At 32.6% G+C, this 25,094-nt stretch overlaps 2 protein-coding genes across 2 annotated transcripts; both read right to left on the minus strand.

Moving 5' to 3' along the window:
* Positions 1-1,821: 1,821 nt before the first annotated feature.
* LOC133831891 (stemmadenine O-acetyltransferase-like) lies at positions 1,822-3,192 on the minus strand. Its single transcript, XM_062262297.1, has one exon. The coding sequence runs from the start codon at positions 3,190-3,192 to the stop codon at positions 1,822-1,824; it is 1,371 nt and encodes a 456-aa protein (XP_062118281.1).
* A 9,541-nt stretch (positions 3,193-12,733) lies between these two features.
* On the minus strand, positions 12,734-14,386 carry LOC133828822 (stemmadenine O-acetyltransferase-like). The gene has a single exon (XM_062258915.1). It carries the CDS (start codon positions 14,219-14,221, stop codon positions 12,857-12,859), a length of 1,365 nt encoding a protein of 454 aa, XP_062114899.1. The 5' UTR covers positions 14,222-14,386; the 3' UTR covers positions 12,734-12,856.
* Positions 14,387-25,094: the final 10,708 nt, after the last annotated feature.

Genomic DNA, 25,094 nt, shown 5'->3' on the forward strand with positions numbered 1-25,094 from the left:
CTCGTTTGGAAGAGATTGCCCAAAAGTATTTAGCCATCACTACTTTGTTCCAAGAAGAGCTGTCCTTGAACCCCAACCCTCCAAAGCATTTAGGCTGCTGACATGCTCCCAGGATATCCTATGCATTTTACTTCTATTTTCCCTCTCACCCCATAGGAACCTCAAACACAGCCTATCAATAGCTTTCACAACTTTTTGAGGTAAAATAAAGATGTTCATCCAATAGGAACGAATCCCCAACAAAACTGAATTGATTAAATGAACTCGGCCAGCATAAGATAAATGGCGATTAGACCACCCTTTCAGCCTAGCTCTCATTTTATCAATCAGAATATCACAATCACTAGCCCTCCACTTGGTCGGTCTCAAGGGAACTCCCAAATAATTCATAGGAAATTGCTCTTCTAACAGACAAAAATCCTGAAGCAATCTGTCTTTCTCCCCTGCATCAAGCCCTCCTATGTAAACTCTGGATTTGTTTTTACTTATAGTGAGACCCGAAGAGTTAGCAAACACAGTGAACACCTGCTGAATAATTCTAACTGAATCCTGATTAGCCTTGCAAAACAAAAGAAGGTCTTCCGTGAAACAGAGATTAACCAGCTTTAAAGACTTACATAAGGGATGAAATCTGAATTCTTTCTTCGTTGAAGATTTAAGCAACAATCTAGTGAGGTAATCCATCACTATAACGAACAATAAAGACGAAATAGGATCACCTTGTTTCAGCCCTCTAGCACCTTGAAAACGCCCTTGAATACTTCCATTCAAAACCAAGGAATAAGAAGAACCCCTGAGACAAATCATAATCCATCTTATAAACCTCTTCGGAAAGCACAGTGCATTAAGGAGATTTTCCAAAAAATTCCAGTCAATTGAGTCATAAGCTTTGCTTATATCAATCTTCATAGGGCAACGAGGAGAAATATTTCTCCTATTATAACCTTAAGCAAATCTTGGAGAATAAGAACATTATGGGCAAGGAGGCGATTCTTAATAAATGCCCCTTGATTCTGGCTTATCATAGTAGGAAGCACTTTATTAAGTCTATTGCATAACATTTTGGAAATGCATTTATATAAAGTATTGCAACAAGCAATAGGCCTAAACTCAGAAGCATTAACTGGTTGATCAACTTTCGGAATTAGAGATAATAAAGTACTGTTCAAAGAGTGAGGAATAATATCTGACTCAAAAAAATCAAGAACAGCCCAAGCAATTTCCAAACCAATATCCTTCCATAAAGCTTTAAAAAAAACCAGCCCCAAACCCATCCGGACCTGGACTTTTGAGAGAATTGATGCTAAACATAGCTATTTTAACCTCTTTGACACAGTTGGTCCTCCCTGCTCAAAACAGAACCAAACCAGATAGCTTGATCATCAATCTCCCCTGAAGCTTTACTAGCTGTACCCAGAAAGTTTTTGAAGTGAACCAGAAAGTGGTATGTAACTTTATCATAATCATCAACAATTTTACCATCATTAGAAACAAATGAAACAATTCTATTAGCTAGCTTTCTTTTCTTTAGGCTGGCATGAAAGAATGAGGAGTTAGAATCCCCAAACCTTAACCAATTTATTTTACTTTTTTGATACATAAAGCTAGCATATAACTTCTCTTGCCTCTTAAACTCAAAATAAGTCTTCCGGGCTTCAATGGAAAGCATTCTATTGGACGAATCAGTAAGACATTTAAAATGAGCTTGTTGATACTCAAACTTGCTTCTCTCTTAATTACACGAAACATCCCCCATACTCAAACTTGCTTCTCTCATAACATTCATCATTCATAATAGAGTTTTTTTTAATGCAAAAATATCTAAATTAGAATATTAGGATTCAATGAAGCAAACGACAACAATTCCTGGTCTCGTTCGAAAATGGCGATGACTTTTGGATCCAAAGTGACCCAAGCTTGGATTCCACCCCCACACTTGGTGTCCTCAATCACAATCAAGTTCCTCGACGACACAACTCCACTGCTCACCCAAACCGGGTTGCCCCACCCGAAATCCATTTCATAAACCGGAAAACGACACCAACTCGAACAGCAATATACGTCCACGTCACCAACACTCTTCATAACCTCTCCTCTCTCTTTCATCGATTCAAAAACCAGTGCAGTCCCTTCTTCGTCGCTCTTGATTCTCCGCACCGTTTCGTCATGAAACGATGTCGTTTCTCCCTTCATCTTGTTGATCAGCTCATGAAACTCGATGTCGTTCTCCTTTATCGTCACCGGAAGCAACCAGAAGAGGTTCCCGATTGAATTCTCCGGCAATGGCGGCTCCGTTCTATTACGCAAGTTCACCGCTTGGAAAAGTACCGATTTTGTATCTGCTGGTATAGGGTTCGATGATCGAGCGGCGGAGATCGCTGATCTCAGAATTAGAGCCAGAACCACTTCGACTCGAGAGAGCTTCTTGTACTGATCGGAGCTTTCTGTGAAATATCTTGATTTGAGAGCCGAAATATTTGAAGAATCGAAAACGAGCCTCGTGGTGTTGCGATTCTCGATCGGATTTCGGTATGTTGGTAAGGGAGGCATGTCTTGGGGCGGAAGAAACGTAGAACCGACGAAATCCGGGAGCGCGATTTCGGCGGAGCCACCGCCACCGCCACCGCCTCTGGCTCTGGCACTCCAGCTCTTGAGGAAAACCATGACCGAAGAGAAGTCGCAGAATCGATGCTCGAGGCAGAAGCTGATTGAAACTCCACCGCACTTGAATACGGTGATTTGAGCGATCAGCATGCATTTGGAAGCTAATTCCATGGTTTCCGAATCCAAAGTCGGAACCAATTTGCCCAAAAGTGTGTGAATATCTTTTCTCCGATTGACGCTAGTGAGAAAATCGGAGAGGTTGGAGTTGATTGTGGCTTCAACGACACAAGCTCCATTGTCGTTGCAATCGATGGTGGACGTGTCCTTGAATCGCCCTGCTATGGGGTAGAAATCCGTTAGGGTGTCGGATAACGATTTCTTCAGAATACGACAGTAGTATTTGTCGTCGTTTTCATCGGATTGAAGAAAATGAGAAGTGGAGGAGTAGAAGAAGGTGATTCCACCGTGATTTTCAGGTAAGAATTGATCCAAAAGACAAAGCTTGTAGTCTCTACGATGAGCAGGAGTTGGTGTTGATGGTTTTACTAACTCTCTCGATAAAATCTCAACTTTCATGGTATTATCCATTTTGATAACCATCCAAAAATGTATACTCAGTTAGTTAATGTTGTTTTTTAGTTAAAATTAGCTAAACTTACATCGGTATATATATATATATATATATATATACACATGTACAATAATCTAACTAAGTTTAATTGTTTTTATTATAATCAGTCAATGATTCTCCCAACTACTTTGGAGAGCGATTGCTTGTTTTAAATTTTCTTATTAGGTCAGAAGTTTTAATTATGTTCTTGGACATATTTATTTAGTAATGCATGAAATGTTAAGCCAGATATATTATATTGAGTGCAGCCTGTAGTATACATTATAATTATATAATATGCCAAATTTTTAGAAATTTTGAATATTGTTGAAATAGTTAGATGCACATGTTGCTATTTTTTTATATATAAAAATAAATTATTTGAATTTTGATTTTAATACCTTACATTGTTAGAAATATTAGAAAATTGACATAATACTTACTATACATATCACAAAAAAAAAAATGGTACATTTGTCCAATTACTTATTTGGACCCTGTATTTTGAAAAATGATTTTTTAGACCCTATATGTTTGTAAAATGATTCAAATAGAGTCCTAAACTCGATTTTGGTCAAAGTTTTATGAGCTAAAATTACAAATAATTTACCAAACTAAAAAATTAAAACAAAAATAAAATCATTTTGCCTATAACAATTGTGTTGTTATATTCAATTTATCCTTCATTAAAATTGGGTTTAAGGGTTAATTTGAATAATTTTACAAAACACAGGATCTAAAAAGGAATTTGTCAAAACACATGGTCCAACACAAATAATGAGACAAAACAAAAGGTCCAAAAAAATATAAATCATTTATATGTTATAAAGAGATCTCAGGGATGTCATTTTCATTCATGACTGGATTTGAAAATTAATAATTCAAACATATCTAATCTATCTCCCTCTAAACTCCTTTGATTTAGTCAGTAGCATTATTGTATATTTAAATATGCATGTATTAGCTTTTAAATAAACATATGTATAACTTGTACCAATTACATATCTTTTTTATAAGTTACTTATTATAGTTAACACTATGATATAATATTCTTAATAACAATATGATCAACCTTATAATTAAAATATTACATTTGAGGAGTGCTAAGGAAACTCTTTAACCTACTCTCTTTTGCATTCTCTCACAACTTGATGACACATGTCATTTTTTTTAAATAACATCAATTCTTACAAAATAATTAGTCATGATATTTCATCTTTAGTACATATTTGCCATCATTAAACACATTTTCATTTATAGGAATCAAATTAACTATGAACAAAAATCCAATAACCAATAAAAAGAGAATATTTTTTTTTCTAATTAATTTATGGGGTTTGTTATGGTAAATATAGTAGAAGAAATAATATTAATACATAAAAAAATATTATTACGTTAATAAATGATTCTCTAAAAATATCTTATTAAATGAATAGTAAATAATATATTAATTTAAGAATAACTAACTAATAGATATTCATTAATAAAAAAATAGTTTTCACTACAATAATGATGATAATAAAATCGAAAAGTTTTCACTACAAAATTTCTTTGAGCATGTATTTATTGAAACATTATACCAAACATAAAAACTGAAATCCAAACAAGTAAGAGAAATTAAAAGGGAAAGGAAAACTTAATTATGTGTATTTTCAATTACTCTATTTTTTTTTATTAAAGCCCAAGAGTCAATTACTCTATTTGCAAAGCATATTTAGATAAATTTCTATAACCATTTCAATAATAAAATGGAAACACTTTTTTAAGTTTATAAATAAGGAAAATATAAAATATTTATATGAATTTATTTAAAAGAAATAACAACAAATTGTATATTGTTTTTATTATTGATAATATATTTTTTTTAAATTGATGAAAATCAAGGTGCATACATGAAATCCTCTTAATGATGAAGTGGTGAAGCTCTTCATCAATAAATTATGAATTCAAAGAAAGAATAAAAGCTTCATGTAATATTTGGTTAGTTTCAACTTGTTCTTTTTTAAAATATGATAATGAGTAATGAATATGATAGAGAGATCATATTTTTGATATATAGAGAAATAAAATAAGTGTTTGATGGTGATATAATTGTAATAAAATTAAAATATTATGATTCTATATTTTGTAAAATAGACATTGTTTAAAAGATGACACATGTCATTAAATTATAGAGAGAGTGCAAAAGAGAGTAATCTAGAGAGTTTTCTTAGCCCTCCTTATTATATTTTAATACTTCTTTTGTGTAAGAGTATTATTATTTGACACTTTAAGATGTCCAACACCACACGAGGTGATACCTCATAATAGGTTAGCGATACTCCATAATATTTATTAAATTCAAATATGTGAGACCCGATATTAAATTGTAACAATAGTGATATGCCAGCTCATTGTAGTGTTGGACACCACTAATACCCCTTAGCCATTCTCTTTTTGTAAATATATACAATGTCTTGTGTATTTGGTACTATCAACCATCTAGTAGTGTTAATAGTGCTTCTATGCATAAGGTATTCTTACTTCTAGGAGGCCTTCCCCCCTCAATTTTTTTTTTAAAAACTAGACTATTTTTTGTAAAAATTCTTGTATTTAAAAAAAAAAATCAATTTGGATCCCTTTAATTTTTTTTTAGTGTTTGCCCTTAAAATCAATTCTTCCTACGTCCCTACTTATGTGGCACACGTGGCCTGACCCAACTAATTGGGTTGAGATTGAATATACATGTAAAGTCGTAGCTTAAGTTGCATCCAATAACTCAATTTCGTTTGATAAGCTAACACTACTTGAATTAATAAGTGTTAGAAAATATATATTATTTAATGGAAATGGTAAAACTAAAAATTATAATTTTATGCAAAAGTACAATAATTAAGGTAGTAGAATAAATAAATATTAGAACTTAATTGCAAAAGATACACTTAAAATAGAAAGATGTAAAAGAAGAATACAATTAAATAATAAATAATACAAATAAAAATGTAAAGTAGAATAAAGAAATAAGAACAAAAGAAATAAAGAACAAGAACTCTCACAGTGAAGAATAGTAATGATTATCAACTTGAACAAGGTTGAAGACCTTTGTCCAAAAACTTATTTCCCTCTATTCTCTAACCATTAAGGGACTCTCAAGTTTGGAAATAACTCTCTCGAATTATCAAGTCTTTTAGTGTATTTTCCAGCCAAGTGTTTTGTGGATAGAAAATAGTGTGTCTTACAAGTGAGCACTAAGCTCTTATTTATAGAGTTTTGAGACATCATTTGAATTTTAAATTCCACCAACCCCTTAGATGTTACCAATATTCAATTGGATGTTTATAGAATTAAAATGAAAATTTGAGAGTTACTTAGGATATTAAAACCATTCAAATTGGAAAAAATGCAAAATGAGATTTGGATGCCACCACCCCAAGTTGCGCCCAAGGATGCTTGCGCCGCAACCTGAAGGGTGTTACAGCCTCCCAATTTTCCACATTTTCCAAAACATCTCAATACATTTCCCATATAATTTTGTAACCTCTATACATATAATGGGAGTTAAAAACATATCTTCAACAACCATATCACATTATGACCTTATGAAATTCAATAAAAAAATGTGTAACTCTCAATCTACACATTATTTAGTAATATTTGGAAGTTACAAATTTGTAAGTGATTTTGTAACTCCAAAATATATTACACTCGAACACACACATATTTCTAATTTTGTAACTGTAATGCCCCACATCACTATGGTTGCTTCCTGGAATGACAACTGACCCTACAAACCAACACGAATCTTTCCAGCGTGCTTTGTCCTCACTCGCACGCTTCCTGGGAAAGCATCCCAGGAGGTCACCCATCTTGAGATTACTCCAGGTCAAACACGCTTAACTGTGGAGTTCTCAAGTGATGGGCTACCGAAAAGAAGATGCATATAGGTAATACCTATCAATCTATTTAAGCCATCTTCAACTGTGTAGTCCCATACCTACACAATCATAGAATCATCACACTTGACCTTCCCCAGACGATGTGGGATTGCACAGTTTTACCCGGTCTTTCCCCTTACGGATCAGAGGATTCTGACTGTCACAATAACTCTTAATATTATGTTACAAAGTGTGAAGAATCACATTTGCATGACAAATTATTTTTGTCACATTATTTAATCTAACATTATATTATCTAAAATAATATAACAATAAGTAAACTTGGTTGAATTATTTATTGGGATAAGTTTACTGAATTATGTATTTATACACATAATTTTATATCATCGTACACTTGTATAGAAGATTTATATGTTCAATCAATGTTTTAGTTTTAATTAAGAGTAGTGCTAAACACATACAAAAATTGCACTTTTTACCCACAGTGATGTGTATAAGCCATAGATATTTTAAAGTGGGGATCACATCACTTTTAATTGTGGGATTGAGATTAATTTCACCATTGTGTGTCAATAATGTGTGCAATTTATATGTGTCTCGATCATTACTCTTTAATTAATATGTGTGACACTATATTTCCATAAACTCATTATAAACTCGATCATGTTAGTAGGAAAAATCTCGTAAGAAGTGATTTATATCTACATTTTAACAATATGCGACTCAATTTTTTTTTTAAAAGAGAACATTCATTCAAAGGTTTAATGAGACAAAGTCTACAAGTGTAACGCCCCAACTCCAGGGACCGCTACAGTGCACATTGCAAACAGTGCTAAACTCGCTAATCGAGTCATTTGGCCATAAACGTGTAACTAAGTGTGATTAGCGGTTTAGGGGTTAAAAACTTTGGTTAAGATATAACGTTTCACTAGAATGTTTACTGTATACATTGGGATCCCAAAAATATAATTTCAGAGTTTATTACAAAAGATTATTTACAACAAGTCGTACTAAGCGGCAAAACAGGGTTCAACCCTAGTTCCACTTTCAAACCTCGCCCAAGTATTGGTCGAGCAGCTGCATATGTACACGTCATCACCTAAGCTCTCCAACTCAAGGATGGTCCAGCTTCCTTTTGCCTTTACCTGCACCACAAAGCACCCGTGAGCCGAAGCCCAGCAAGAAAACTCATATGCTCATAAACAGTCATATCATGATATCAAATCATATCTGGCATGCCTAGCATTCATAGCTCTACTCAGCATGCAAATGAATTCAAACAGATGCTGGGGTATCCAGGACAAGAAATCATGGCCTTCTGATTGGAGGACTATCAAGTCAATCCTAATCAAATGAGTGTCGTAACACTAGGTTCTGGTAAACCATACTGAGTGACTGACAAGCACGTCACTAATTCAAATGGAAGGTTGGCTGTTGGGTAAGCCTCTAACCTTCAACATGGTCCTGGTAAACCATACTGAGTGACTGACAAGCACGTCACTAATTCAAATGGAAGGCTGGCTGTTGGGTAAGCCTCTAACCTTCAACATGGTCCTGGTAAACCATACTGAGTGACCAACAAGCAAGTCACTGGGGCCCCAATGCCCAAGCCATGCATATGATGATCAAAATGATCATGCAGAGCTCATAGCTCTGATCAAATGAGTGAATATCACTTTGAGGTTCTGGTAAACCACACTGAGTGACTGACAACCAAGTCACTAGGGGCCCGGTGCCCATTTCCTGCAATGGCTCTAGATGACTAGCCTTCGGCTAGATAAATGCTTGTTTATATTCATCGACCTTGAGGTCGGTCCTGCATTAATGCTTTTGGAGTCATTCAATGCAGAGGGTCGATTAGGTCCAATCGACATAGCTTGCACTACTCACTAGGGTTGTCATGTCTAGTGAGACAGCACAAAGTGGCCAGTGCCCAGTACCACCGCCGAACCTGACTAATAAGTCACAGCTTCACAGTTGATACTAGCACCTTTGCCAAACCTGACTAATAAGTCAGTGCCATGCACAAGTAAGCAATGCTATCAATATGTATCATATGCCAATTATCCAAGAATAGGGCACTCAGCATGCTTACTAAACCGTTGCTAGCATAATTATAATCATGCACAAACACAGAGACTCAAGCTCTGACCAATCTCATATTCATCATTCATGGCATGCCCTAATCACATGTTTCTCATACATCACATGCATCACATTTAACCAACCAGCATGCCTCAATAATAATCATATGCAAATGGGCAAGATTGCCAAGCATTCATTATGCTATCAATGTTTACATTTAAACATCCAACATGCATCAATCATAACCATGCATGTCACATATGGGGTGCAGTTTTCTTACCTTTGGTCCAAGCACAGGTTACCAACAAATGAGCCACAAGCACGATCCTGATCCAAGCCTCTAGTGTTAACCTAGTCACAACCACAAATGATGATCCAATGAGTTCAAGTTCTAAAACCAACCCTTGAACTAACCCTTAGCCTCCAAGACATCAATCCTCACTAATCCGGGTAGTAGGAATGATCCCGAGGCCTAAAACCATGTTTCTGGGGTCAAAACACCCAAACGGGCTCAAAAGCCTGCCTGAGCCGCGGCCCTGGCACCCTGAGCCGCGGCCCCCAGCACCACCAGAAGCAAGCGCCGCGGCGCCCAACCCAAGGGCCGCGGCGCCCAGCAAAACAGAGAAGGCACCTGCTTCTTCGAGCAAGGGCCGCGGCCCAACTTCGGGGCAGCCATTTTTCCTTCGCTTTAACCTTTTAAAACCTCCCAAAAACATGTCTAAACATTCCCAAATCATTAAATCAAAGTTCCCAAACTCCCCAATGGTCCAAAACCACCAAAACCCAAGGTTCAAACAACCTAAAAACTCAACGATTCACAAAGTCCAATTCAAGCTTAAAAACTTTTAAATACTTAAAACTTAAACTTGAATTACCTCTGATTGAGTTGTTTCCAACTAAATCCTCCGGCTAATAAGCTTCTAATTCTCCTTAGGATTGCTATGCCTCGATCCTTGCTTGATTCCGAGTCCTAGAACTCAAGTTACCTTCGAAAATGCGATCGGGAACGAAAAGGGAACTTTTGGGAGAGAGAACGTACAGAACGTTCTTTTTATTTTCTTAAAAGGTTACTTCAAGCTTAAGTGGCTTCCAATAAAACCTAATGCTCGGGGTCCCGAAAACACCTCCGGGGACATTATAGTCAAAACTTCCAGAATTTCCCCCTGGTCTTACTAACTCCCAATTTATCACCAAATGTTAATTCCCATTACCCAATAACCTGGTAATGCTATAAATACCCCTTGACTTACTCCAAGTCAAGCTTAAATCCCGTTGTGACTTTCCCACTAGCTTACCTCCTAGGATCGTCTTGTGCTGGGTAACCCTGGCATAACCAGATAATAACAAAGCACCACGCCCATTTCACATATATGCCAAAAATGCCCGAAATGGCCAAAATATGAAAATCACCCAATCAATCACAAATGGGTTCACATGCATATTTAGTACACCTAAGCATGCATAATATCATTAAATAGCATAATAAAGCAATTATGGCCCTCCCGGCCTCCTAATCAAGGTCCTAAACCTTATTAGGGAATTTGGGGCATTACAACAAGTCTAGCAGAAACATAGTTTGCACAAATCTCACAAAAAGAAGACCAAACAAACAACAAACCATCTCAATTACAATGTTATAGCATAAAGCCTAAGAATTAAGACCTCCAAACAAAGATATACAGATGACAGGACAGGGTCATGACCCGAGTAGCAATCCACACAAACCAGAAGCTCGCATTTGAAACGAACAATCAAACGACGGTGGTCTAAACCGTCTTATCGATGCTTCATCGATGGATGCAAATAATTAATAAAAAATAATTAATCAATTCAATTGTACAATGGGCCCGGTTGGCACCGATTCTACTTATTGCTTTTACCTATTAGAAGAAACACTTTTGGGAACCGTCACTATTAGCAGCTTTATCAGAAATAGCTTATTATCTTAAGGGTTTTTAGCGGCGAAAATACTCAATGTTTTCGCAGTGTTCCACTTTTACACCAAATCTTTTTTTTTGGCGGTGAATATACCCAAACTCGCTAAAAGCGTCTCTCCGTTACTACCCACTTGTTAACACCGTTAATGATACTTATGTGGCATTGATGTGGCCTGGCTGAAATATCGTGGCATTGCCACATCATTGCCACGTGTACAATATAAAATAATATTTAATAATTAAAATATATATTTTTATAATTAAAATCAAATTATTTTTTAATTTATAAAATCTATCAAATAAAAATTAATAAATATAATTAAAAAATAAAAAGCAACCACTACCCGAGGTCTTCCCCCACATTTTTTTCTTCTTCTTCTTCTTTTTTGCTTAGATTTTCTTCATTTTTCTTTGTCTTTTTCTTCTTCTTCTTCTTCTTCTTTCTTTGCCCAGATTTTCTCAGCCCCCCACCCCCACCCCTTTTTTCTTTTTCTTCTCTTTCTTTGCCCATAATTTATTCTTTTATTTTTTTTCTTTTTCTTCTTTCTTTTTCTCTTTCTTTGCCCAGATTTTCTCAGCCCCACCATTTTTTTTTCTCTTTCTTTGCCCAGATTTTCGCACCCCCAACCCTCTTTTTTTCTTTTCTTTTTCTTCTTCCTCTTTCTTCTTTTATTCTTCTTCTTCTTCTCTTTCTTTGCCTAGATTTTCACACCCCCAACCCCTTTTTTTTCTTTTTCTTTTCTTCTTCTTCATTTTTCTTCTTCATTTTTTCTTCTCTTGCACCCAGATTTTCGCAGCCCCCCACCCCCCCCCCCCCTCCCTTTTTTTCTTTTTATTTTTCTTTTTCTTCATATTCTTCTTCTCTCTGGCCCAAATTTTATAAGCCCCTTTTTATTTTTCTTCGTTTTCTCTTGCCCAAATTATTATGGGTGTTTGGATGTTGAGAAAATTTGAGAGAAGAAAAGAAAATCTGAATTTTTTCTTTTAGATCTCATTTGTATGAATTTGTGTTTATACTCTCTCTGTACAGGTTTTTTTAAAAAAAAAATATGTTTGGTAAGCTAGAAAATGAGAGAAATGTGTGAGAACATATGATTTTTGTATGTTGAAATGTTTGGTAGGCTAGAAAATTAAAGAGAAAGTGTGAGAAAATAGCCAGAAAGTGAAGAAATTTTTTTATTATAATTTTAAACTGATTTAATTTTTTTTTCGTTTTTTATGAAATTATTTTTTAATTTTGGTTATTGATTTATTTTATAATTATTTGCAATTTTAAATTAATTTTTATTTTATATTGTACATGTGGCAATGCCACGTTATTTCGACCAGGCCACGTCAATGCCAAATAAGCATCATTAACGGTGTTAACAAGTGGGTAGTAACGGATAGACGCTTTTAGCGGGTTTGGGTATATTTATTGCAAAAAAAAAAGATTGGGTGTAAAAGTAGAACACTGCGAAAACAAACATTGAGTATTTTCGCCGCTAAATGTATTTTCGCCGCTAAAAACCCTTATCTTAATAAGCTCTTTTAACTTCAATATCCAAACATAGCATTAGAAGAGCTTTTAACATTTTATAATATAAAAAGTGGTTTTTTAAGCTTATGCAGGATTGTAAAAAGGCACACACGCTCTCATTTACTTTTACATAATTATATTATACTCCAAATTAAAATAATATTGTAATCTTCACTAAAAAGTCTGAGTATATGTGACTCATAAATGACTAGAGTTTGATGCAAAACTAAGTGAGAATACTAGGGTTTAATGAAGCAAACGACAATAGTTGTTGGTCTCGTTCAAAGATGGCCATAACTTTTGGATCCAAAGAAACCCAGGCTTGGATTCCCTCCCCACACTTGGTATCCTCCATCACTATCAAGTTCAGCGACGACACAACTCCACTGCTCACCCAAACCGGGTTTCCCCACCCGAAATCCATCTCATAAACCGGAAAACGACACCAACTACTGCACCAGTACGTGTCCACCTCACCAACACTCTCTATAATCTCTCCTTTCTCTTTCACTGATTTAAATACCAGTGCAGTCCCTTCTTCGTCGCCTTTGATTCTCCTCACCGTTTCCTCCAGAAACGACGTCGTTTCCCTCTTCATCTTGCCAATCAATTCGTGAAACTCGATGCTGTTTTCCTCCTTTAGCATCACCGGAAGCAACCAGAAGAGGTTCCCGATCGCATTCTCTGGCAATGGCGGTTCCGTCCTCTTCCGCAAGTTCACCGATTGGAAAAGCAAAGATTTTGCGTCTGCTGTTGGATTGGAGATCGATGATCGAGTGGCGGAGATTGCCGTTTTCACAATTAGAGCCAGAACCACTTCGACTCGAGAGATTTTCTTGTACTGATCGGAGCTTTCTGTGAAATATTTCGATTTGAGAGCCGAGATTTTTGGAGAATCGAAGACGAGCCTCGTGGTGTTGCGATTCCCTAACAGATTTTGGTATGGCGGTAGAGGAGGCATGTCTTGCGGCGGAAGAAACTTCGATCCGACGAAATCCGGGAGCGCGATATCGTCGGAGCCACCGCCTCTGGCTCTAGCGCTCCAGCTCTTGAGGAAAACCATGACCGAAGAGAAGTCGCAGAATCGATGCTCGAGGCAAAAGCTGATCGAAACTCCACCGCACTTGAATACGGTGATCTGAGCAATCAACATGCATTTGGAAGCTAATTCCATGGTTTCCGAATCCAAAGTCGGAACCAATTTGCCCAAAAGTGTGTGAATATCTTTTCTCTGGTTGACGCTGGTGAGAAAATCGGAGAGGTTGGAGTTGATTCTGGCTTCAACGACGCAAGCTCCACTGTCGTTGCAATCGATGGTGGACGTGTCTTTGAATCGCCCTGCTATGGGGTGAAAATCCGTTAGGGTATCTGATAAAGATTTCTTGAGAATACGACAGTAGTTTCTGTCGTCATTTTCATCAGATTGAAGAAAATGGAAAGTGGAGGAGTAGAAGAAGGTGATTCCGCCATGCATTTCAGGTAAGAACTGATCTAAAAGGCATAGCTTGTAATCTCTAAGATGAGTAGGAGTTGGTGTTGATGGTTTTACTAACTCTCTTGATAAAATCTCAACTTTCATGGTATTATCCATGTTGATAACCACCCAAAAAAGGTACTCAGTTAGTTAATGTCGTTTTTTAACTGTAATCAGCTTAAAGTTTATATCGTTATATATAGAGTTTAAGTTACTAACATAGTAACATGCATAATTTAGATTTGATAATAATGAATTATATCATAGTTTATAGTTTATTATCTTATGATTATCCCAACTATGAGTATATATGTACAAATATAAAAGACAAACCTGTGGGGCAAGGACAACATTAATTTAATTTTGTTAGTATCATATAATGTACGTTACTAATTAATCATAAACTTTTAACCCATTGACTTAATCAAATAAAGAATAATAACATAAAAAATTTACACCTAACTATTTTTTGATGGTTTGCTCATCAATTATGGTAGGAAAATAATATTTTAAAGAAAATCTCACTTGTTAATGGTATTTCTCAAATTTTGTATTTATTATTATGTTTGTTTGATATTGTTTTTTGTTTTTCGTTTTCAGAAATGAGAACAAAAAACAGTTTTCGTAGTTTTAAAAAAAAACTATAGGTGTTTGACTAATATTTTCTAAAAACAGTGTTTTAGTTTTAATTTTTTTTAAAAAAATCTTGAATAAAAAACTAATAAATATATTTACAAAGAGAATTTTTAAAAAAAGTTTGTGATAAATAATGTAAAACAAAAAGTGATGAAAAATAAAGAGTGAGAAAAAGTAAGGAAATAAAATTCGAGGAAAGAGAAATCGAGAAAAGGGAAATTAATGCGAGAAAAAAATGAGAAATAAAGTAATGAGAAAAAAAGTGAAGTGATCAGAGAGAAAGTGATCAGAGTAAAAAATGAGGATATAGTAAGTGATAAGAAAAAAAATGATGAAATTACAAGTGAAAAGAGAGAAAATAAGAAGATAGAAAATGAGAAGAGAGAAACTAATGAAAGAGAAATTGATGTGAGAGAAAGTAAGGAGAGAGAAAGTGATGCGAGAGAAAGTGATATGAGAATAAATAATGTGATATAATAATAAGGGTTTATACATTTTAGGACCCTATGTTTTGTCCAATTACCTATTTGGACCATGTGTTTTGACAAATGACTTTTTGGACCCTATATTTTATAAAATTGTTCAAATAGAACCCTAAACTCGATTTTGGTCAAAGTTTTTTGAGCTAAAATTACAAATAGTTCGTCAAACTAACAATTTAAAACAAAAACAAAATCATTTTGCCTAACAATTGTGTTGTTATATTCAATTTTGTCTTCATCAAAATTGAGTTTATGAGTCTATTTGAATCATTTGCCTTCATCAAAATTGAGTTTAGGGGTCTATTTGAACCATTTTACAAAACACAGGATCCAAAAATAAATTTATCAAAACACAGGGTCCAAACAAGAAATATGACAAAATACATGGTCCAAAAAAATATAAACCATAATAATAATAAAAAAAAAAAGTGAAAGAAAAACCAAAAATAGGACAAAAAAAAGTTTGAGAACAACATAAAACAATTTTTTATTATTTTCAAATTTTTTTTATATTTTGTAACTTTATTTTTTAAAAGGGAATATACTCATTTGGTACCATGTGTTTTTGCAAAATATCATTTTGGTACCCTCTGTTTTCAATAATGCTCATATGGTACCCTGTATTTTAAAATCGTACATATTTGGTATCCTAAACTCAGATTTGATAGATAAAATTTTGTCAATATAATCAAACTGTCATCAGTTATATGTATTATGTAATTAAATTTAAATTTGTAACTTACATAATTAACAGCAGTTTGATTAAATTGATAAAATTTTATCTATCAAATTTGAGTTTAGGGTACCAAATATGTACGATTTTAAAATATAGGGTACCATATGAGCATTATTGAAAACAGAGGGTACCAAATTAATACTTTGCAAAAACATAAGATACCAAATAAGTATATTCTCTTATTTAAAATTATTATCTAAAAACAATGGCAACCACCCTTTTTTTTTTTTCTTTCAGAAAACAGTTTTAAATTTTAAAAACAAAAAAACTTTTTTTAAATTAAGAAGCCAACAACCTCTGCATCTTCTTTATTCATCTACCAACTCATATATTGTATTTGTTTGACTTTGATCCATTTTTCACGAGTGCAGAAGTTTATGTATACTTAATTATTTTGAAGTATTTTTTCATATATATATATATATATGTGTAGTTGTGTTAGTATTTGTCTTGTTATTAGAGTATAGTGGCATATATTTATCTAGAAAAGAAAATCTATCAAAAAAGAGGGATGTCATGCATGACTGTATATGAAAATTTTGATTAAATCATGTCTACCTCGTAAAATTACACATTTTGATTTAGTCATCATCATCAAATTACACATGAACACATTTGATTTAGTCAAAGGATTGTGTTGAATATATGTATTAGCTTTTCAAATGTACATATCTTATATTTTGTACAAATTATATTTATTTTAGCAAGTTGAATGATAACTTAATTATTTTTAATTAATACTACGATTTAATAGTTATGGGACATGTTTAATAGTCATGTAATTTTACCTAAGTTGTTTACACACTGTGTATGCGTATGAATAAAATTTATAAATCAAAATAATTCCAAACATGTTTGATAAAACATTTTGGTAAGTTGGAATAAAGATCAAACTCTCATACATACAAGCAAAGCTTTAATTAGGTTAAAAAACATAATCAAATGTGTTGCAGAAATCAAAATCAAACCCTATTGAACCAAACCAAATATTAGATTGATAAGCAGAGATAGATTTTCAATTAAAAGCAGACTCAAAATATAAGTAAAATAGAGGTGTGGTTGTTGAGGTATGTTAGGACAAATTTACTTATTAATTTTTAAATTGCTGATGCTAACCAATGAAAGAAATTGTGGAGTAATTAATTAAAATTGTTTGAATTTTAATAATTTCTTAGTATCAAGAAAAAAGTGAGAACACACAACAAACAACAACCAGAAACATTCGAACCCGCGTGATGTCGCTCAATTGAGTACTGAGTCCGAGTATCGTGCTTTGGCTTCTGAACTTATTTGGCTTCACTCTCTCTTGCGTGAGATTGGTATTTTAGGGCCTCGCACACCTCCTATTTTGTGGTGTGACAATCAAGTGGCTCAAGCTTTAGCCTTCAATCCTGTTTTTCACTCAATGACTAAGCATATTGAGGTAGATGTTCACTTTTTGTTCGATCTCAAGTTGCTGCCAAGAAATTGGATGTTGGTTACATTGGGACTGAAGAACAACATGTGGATCTTTTTACCAAGCATCTCTCATTATTATTTCTGTTAGAGGTTGTTAGGATTGTGAGTGTTCATTCTGTTATTGGGGCTAACAGAATTGGTTATGTAATCTTCTTATGAGCCTCTCACTATTGTACTCTATTTGCTGTTTTTATCGAATTTTGTCATTTTTAATAACTTCGTCGTTTGTCTTCCATATTGTCGTTTTTATCAATTACTCAATAATCTTCGTAATAAATTCATACACTGACATTAATATTTTCATCCTCTAATGCTTGAATTTAGCTTTGCATTATTAGTTTATTTTATTGTATTTTGCATTAGTAACCACTGTTTCAAATTAGAAAGTCACCACTAAACAATTCCCACATTGTTACAGAGGAATACAAAGGGAGTTGTTAAACATAACATACTTACAACCTCATAACAGAACTAATAGTCACTAACAGAAAGTAACAAATATAAGTACTTAGTTAAAATATGTGAATCAATTATATGAATATAGTGAAGGTTGTGTGTTGAATTTCTTTTATTTTTTACTTTTGTGTTCATGTTTCAAGTTGTTGTTTTGACTTTATACATTATTATATTTGAATTCTTTTACAGTTGGTGGAGACATTCAAGAGGCAGCTAATGAAGTCTCGCTAAATGATGAAAAGTCATCTGTAAGATTTTTTGGTGACAACTTCTAATTGTGATTTGGTGATAATCTTCACATAAAACCCATTAGCTATGACATTTTGATCTTGTAGCCAGTCCAAACTGTTGATATTGGGACATGTGACCAATCCCTAAGGCACATATCCTGATACTGGTACTGTTAGACTCTCTATTGCTTGGCTCCATTTGGTGGTCAAATCTTTTATTCATTGTTGTCTTTTGTGGTTACAGATGAAGTGACAAATGGGTACAATGGATCACATTCCTTGAGTGGCTCAACTGATATGAGATACTTAAGTGATGAAGGTATATGACCTTTGTCTCATGTTTGCACAGCATTTTTGGTGTCTGCCAATATTGTCTCCTATGTAAACCCATTACTGTCAGGGGTGTTTGGTACGAGGATTTAAATGGGTGGGAATGATAATGTCAAATTCTTATATTTAGTAAATTTATTTTTAATGATTTGGAGTTTTGTATTTTCAAGTGGATTCATTTTTAGTTTAATTTTTGAGGGTTTCATATTCCTCAAATCTAAATCATTTCTAACTCTACTCCCACAAACTCAAATCTCATACCAAACAATCCCTCGTGAATTTATAGTTTTTTTAGTTGCAATCTTAGATTACAACTTATGCTGAAAAGCTCGCATCTATTATATATGTATTGGATATTGGATGTTCAGTTGAAATAAGTAAAAAAAAGGTGTTTGACTGAACTATCACTGTATTTAGTATTATTTATTGATTTTTGTTTCATTATATCAACAAAATATTATGACACTTAGTTGTTGTTGATTTATCCATCAAGGCTAATATTTTAGTCTACAGCATCAAGGAATTGTGGAGATACATATATAAAAAAGTTATAATTCAAATTGTTTTAATTTAAATAATAACAATTTATTTACTAAGTGAATATGTTTTAGGGATTTTTTTATTAATACATATATAAAAAATTTATAATTCGTTTATAAGAAATTTAAAAAGTAATTCAAATCTATATAATGTAAATTTTTTAATGCAAAAATACGGTCTCCTCCTCAAAGACTTGTTCAGCAACAAATCAATTACATTCATGTGAATTCGTTTTTGTTGATGAATATAAATCTATATACGCAAAAAACAAATAAACAAAGAAAAAACCCAAAACTACTGGATTATATATTTAGCATAAAGAGCATGTGCATTATTTAATTTTACAAGACAAAAATTATCAATGTTGTGGCAGTAAAACCACTTTTTGCCTTTGAATAGTTAAAGATAGTAGAAAAATTTTAAAAGCTATAAATATTTTAATGCTTCCTGATTAAGATATTGACTATGTCAAATGTTATTCAATACGTGCCTAGAGCATTTTATCAAAGCATCTCTGTGAAAGAAAGAGACTTAATGAAGAAATAGAAAAAAAGGGAGAGTGTTAGAGAGAAAATAAAGTGATATTTTTTTATCCACTTTTGTTAGAGAAAGAGTGATTTTTCTCTTATTATAAGAGAGAGAGTATTATAATTTGTGCTCTCCTTACTTTAGAGAGAATTATTATAATTTTTTTGTTATAGTGAAATTATTAATTTTATTTCAAATTCTCATTTTTATTATCTAGACTTCAGTTGTAATTGAGTGCTTAGTACCATAACATACCTAACAAATGGTTTGGATTGTGAAACTTGGTTTGGATTATAATTTATAAAGCAACTCTTGAAACTCCTTAAACAATCTATAAAGCAAGTAATAAGAAACTCATAAGCAATCTATTAAGCAACTCCTGAAAGCTGAAACTTCAAAACAACCCCTAAATCAACATGTTAAGAAACTATTAAAACTCTAAAGCAACCCTATATAACAACATATAAAGTAACCCTTAAAACTCTATATCAACTCATAAAATAATTCTTGAAACTCTAAATCAACCCTATATAGCAACTTGATCCATAAAGTTGATAATGTTGATTGAATCCATAAAGTTAATTAATACAACCACACTATAAAATGATTATGTTGATTTTAGGGAGTTAATTTGTTTATGCAGTTGATTAGATTGCTGCAACAAAAAAAAAAAGAAATAATAATTAATTGATATCAAAAGGTTGATTTGGTAGCATACCTTGTGTAAAGGTTGCAACAATAATATTTATAAAATAATTTGGTAGCTTCATAATTTGATATGGTTGCGAAATCTGGTTGCTTAAACTAAGCAAATACATAACTATAAGCAACTCATAAATTTCATAAGCCACATAAAACTCCTTAAGCAACTCTATAAAGTTGCTTAGAAATTTCAAGGGTTGCTATATAGAGTTTAGAAATTTCAAGAGTTGTTTATGAGAATCATAGGTTGCTCAACATGTTGCTGTCTGGGTTGTTTATCAAGTTCTTTTTGGAATTGCAGGTTGCTTAAGAGTTGCTTTAAGGGTTGCTCAAAATTTGGTGATACTTAGGATTATGGGTTGCAAATGGTTGTTGCTTATAAATTTCAAGGGTTGCTTAACATATTATTTTATGGGTTGTTTATCAAATTCATTTTGGGATTGTGGGTTGCTTATGAGTTGCTTTAATGATTGCTAAAAATTTGGTGATGGTAAGGATTATGGGTTGTTGAAGGGTTGTTGCTTAAAAATTTCAAGGGTTGCTTAAAAGTTTTAAGAGTTGCTTAACATGTTGCTTTATGAGTTATTTATCAAATTCCTTTTGGGATTGCGGGTTGATTAAGAATTGTTTTAAGGGTTGCTAAAAATTTAGTGATAGTAAAGATTATGGGTTGCTAAAGGGTTATTGCTTAGAAATTTCAAAGGTTGTTTAACATGTTAATTTATCATTCAAAGCAAACATTAACTTATAATGTCAAAAGATGAAAAAACTTGTCTTATAATGTGATAAAGTCATTTTATCATTCAAATTATTTTTAAATGAGAGAAAACAAACATTAACTTATAAAATCTCTAGGCGTAGGTGGTTATGTTAATATTTCTTCAACACATTAACACAAATAAATATCCTTTCAAAGAAATAATTGTGTCAGTCAAAATTATACGTTAAACGGTTTATATATATTTTGAGTTTATACTCTTTATTTCAAATAATTACAATAGAAACTGTAAAAATGAATTGAATAAAACATATAAATTGTATATTTGAAAAATAGCTTTTATAAAAATGAAATAGAAAAAAATAAACGTAAAAACGAAAAAATATAAAAAAATAACCGCAGAAGATACAATTTCCTTATGTTTTATGATGATGGATGAATAAAAAATTTAATTTATTTCTCTGTACATTTAGATAATATAAATTATTTTGTTGGGTTATATAATATAAATTAGAATTACTTTTGTGCATAATAAACTTACATTTTACCTTTGAAAATAATAAAATATCGTATATACTTATATTATTATAATTATATTCTATAACATTATATATTAATATAATTATTAAATATTAGTATATAATATTTGAATTTATATTAGTATAATTACTAGGTATTTATTTTACCAAAATTTTATAAATTAGAATTATTATAATATTAATATTTTTTTATCACTACATTTGAATTTATTTTAAGATAATTATTAGATATATATTCTCATATTAAATAAATATTAATATGTTGATATTGTATTTCGTAACTTGAGAACATAAGAGAATGAATTCAAAAATAGAAATATAATAAAATAAAATTGTTGACTGTCTTTTTCGCTATCAACTTAATAATAGAACTTAAAAAAATAATAAAAATAAACACCAAGGTCCACAAGTCTTTAGTATTAGAGTTCTTGAAGCTTGAGATGACAAGTTTCAATTTGAGTTTCTCAGGTAGCGTGAGAAAGTTGTCAATCATTTTTCAATGGTATCCTAGCCCTATTTATAGGGGTTGAATGTCATTAATATAATTAATTACAAATATCCCTCAATTGTTTGAGGAGTTAATTGATATTTAATCCCTATAAATGTTCTAATAAAGATTGTGGGCCCGTGCATATCACAGGGGCCCAATTCGTAAGTTGTAGTCCATCAACTTTATAGGAGTCACACTTCTGACACTGTCAAGGTGTGGTGTGGCTGCATGTTTTCTCGTGTCATGCAGCGTTGTGGGAAATATTAATTGTAAAGTGTACGAACTCGACGCCACTACTCGAGGCGCCCAAAAAGTTGTCAGACATTCTTGTGGTGGTCCAAGGCTAGAGTGGTGGACACCTGACGCTCTCTCTAGGCCTGATGACAAAACTCCTAGACCTAGAGAACTATCGGATAAAGAAGACAGGAGGACCCTAGGGTGTTCTTTTTCTTATCTAAGGTAAGGCCAAAATTTGGTCGGCCAATAATGATCATTTCTAATCCAAATCTAGCAATTTCGCTCAACAAGATCAACCTTGCGCTGATTTTGAAGTCATACATTCACAAATAGTAAAGATGATGAGTCGTTGATTTTACTACCATCTTTAGTTTAAATTACATCACAAATATGTAAAGAAATACAGAACCGAAGTGTCTTAAACATGAACAAACCAAAAATAGGGTGTAAAGGGCCTTGATCAATCCGTCATATTGGAAAATGGAAATATGAATATGAAATGCCCTAACATTTGACTAGCAAAGAAAAGTTAAGGTTGTGTGTTGAGTTTCGCTTTATCTATCGTTCTGTTCCTTTTGGCTCTTTTTCCTTGTCTACTTTTAATTACTTCCAGTCAGATTCCTTTTCTTCTGCACAGTTTTTTTTTTCCTTTTGTGTTGATGATTCAAATTGTTGTTTTGACTTTATACATTATTATTTTTGAACTCTTTACAGTTGGAGACGTTCAAGAGGCAGCTAATGCAGTTGCTAATTGAAGAAAGTTCATCTGTAAGATTTTTTGATGACAAATTCTAGATGTTTATCTTTATTCTAATTGTGATTTGATGATAATCTTCACATGAAACTCATTAGCTATGATACTTTGTTCTTGCAGCCAGTCCAAACTGTTGATATTGGGACATTTGACCAGTCTGTCTGATGATGTTGTTTGTCTCTCTACTGATGATGAGGCTTAACATTGTCATTCTATCTTCCTTGGCTCCATTTGGTGTTAACAGTCTTTTGTGGTTACAGATGAAGTGACAAATTAATAAATAAAAGTTTGAGTCATTAAAAAATCATGTTCTCTAGCATTTTTTTCTTTTTTGATATTGTTTCTTTGTGATACTTTTTATAATGGTAAAAATGAATACAAATCACCAAAATCTGGACAAGTACATATTCCATACTCAAATCTATGGAATCGATTGTTGTCTCTCACAATAATAACCATTCCTGAACACTTAGACAATCACCACACACACCCAAGTTTTTCACAACCCTTATATATAGGCCCTTCAGGTGGGAAGGTAACGAGTCCAAAAGGCAGAATTTATAATCACGAAAATGAGTGCTCAAATCAAAAGATAAGATTTCTACTTTGATGGTCTCCATGTTATGCTTTTGAATTTTCAGCCAGAATAGACAGCTTTATATGCCCTATTAGGCATAGCAGTTTATCAAAACAATGCATTATATGATTGATTAGGAACGTCTTTAACAAAGTGCTAGTTTTATTATTATAACTTGCTTAGGAGAGAAGCCTTGCTATTTTCTAGTATGTATATTTGCCTTTTTTTCTCGAATTTTGTCATTTTTAATAACTTTGTCGTTTGTCTTCCATTATTCTCGTTTTGATCAATTACTCAGTGATAGTCGTAATATATTCGAACACTGACATCAACATTTTTATCATATAATGCTTGAATTTAACTTTGCATTATTCATTTATTTTATTGTGTTTTTTTGCATCAGTAACAACTGATTCAAATTAGAAAGTCACCGCTAAACAATTCCCACATTGTTTATAGACAGAGGAATACAAAGGACTTACAACTATAACAGAAATAATAGTTATTAATAGAAAGTAACAACTAAACTCTATGTACTTAGTTAAAACCTAGAGTGGTTTTTGAAAATAAAAATAATTGATAACAGTTTCTGTGTTTCTAATTGAGAGTCATACTGATAAAACAAACAAACAACATATAACAATCTATAATAACAACTGTCCTACCATTGTACTTTGTCCACAGTTTGTACAAGTAGTTGCACAACTACAAGAAGTTGCACAAAATTTGTACAAGTAGTTGCACAGCTACAAGAAGTTGCACAAAGTAATCTGCTTCATAATCCAGGTAGTAGGAAAGAGGAAGGCGGTGGCGATGAAGACATAGCTCTTGATCTCGCATAACTTGATTATTTATTCTTACATTAGAAATCCAGGTATTGGGAGAGAGGAAGGTTGTGGCGATGAAGACATAGCTCTTAATCTTGCTTAACTTGATTCTTCATTCTTCCAACATTAGCCATCGCCGCCAGCTTATGCCAATTCTCTACCATGTGCATGGCTTCACCCACTTTCTAATGACGACTACGACTTCGCTTACGCCATTGCAACTTAGAACTTTTGGCAGTGATTATCGTTAGCAAATCGTCATAGAAAGTAATACAACCCCATTAAACAATTGTCGTGTCCATTGAACGTGAAAATAATAGAAAAATATATGGCTATAAATATTTATATTTCTTCTATATAAAAAATATGTATATAACAAAATTTTTTGATTTTAACGGTTTGTTTTGTTAACTTTAATGGAATATTCTAAATATTTAGTGAAATATTCCTTTAATACTAATTAAAATAGATATTAATTAATTATATTAATATAAATTCAAATATTATAAAATATCATTATTATAATAATATTTAATATAAGACTACATATATAATAATTATATTAATATAAATTCAAATTCAAATGTTATAAAATATCATTATTATAATAATATATAATACAAGATAATTAATATATTAATGTAAATTTAAATATTATAAAATATTATTATATGATAATAATATATAATCCTAATTTTTTACTAATTATGTTAATATAAATTCAAATATTATAAAGTATCATTATTTTAA

The sequence above is a fragment of the Humulus lupulus genome, chromosome 4 (assembly GCF_963169125.1).
Source record: "Humulus lupulus chromosome 4, drHumLupu1.1, whole genome shotgun sequence".
NCBI lineage: Eukaryota > Viridiplantae > Streptophyta > Magnoliopsida > Rosales > Cannabaceae > Humulus > Humulus lupulus.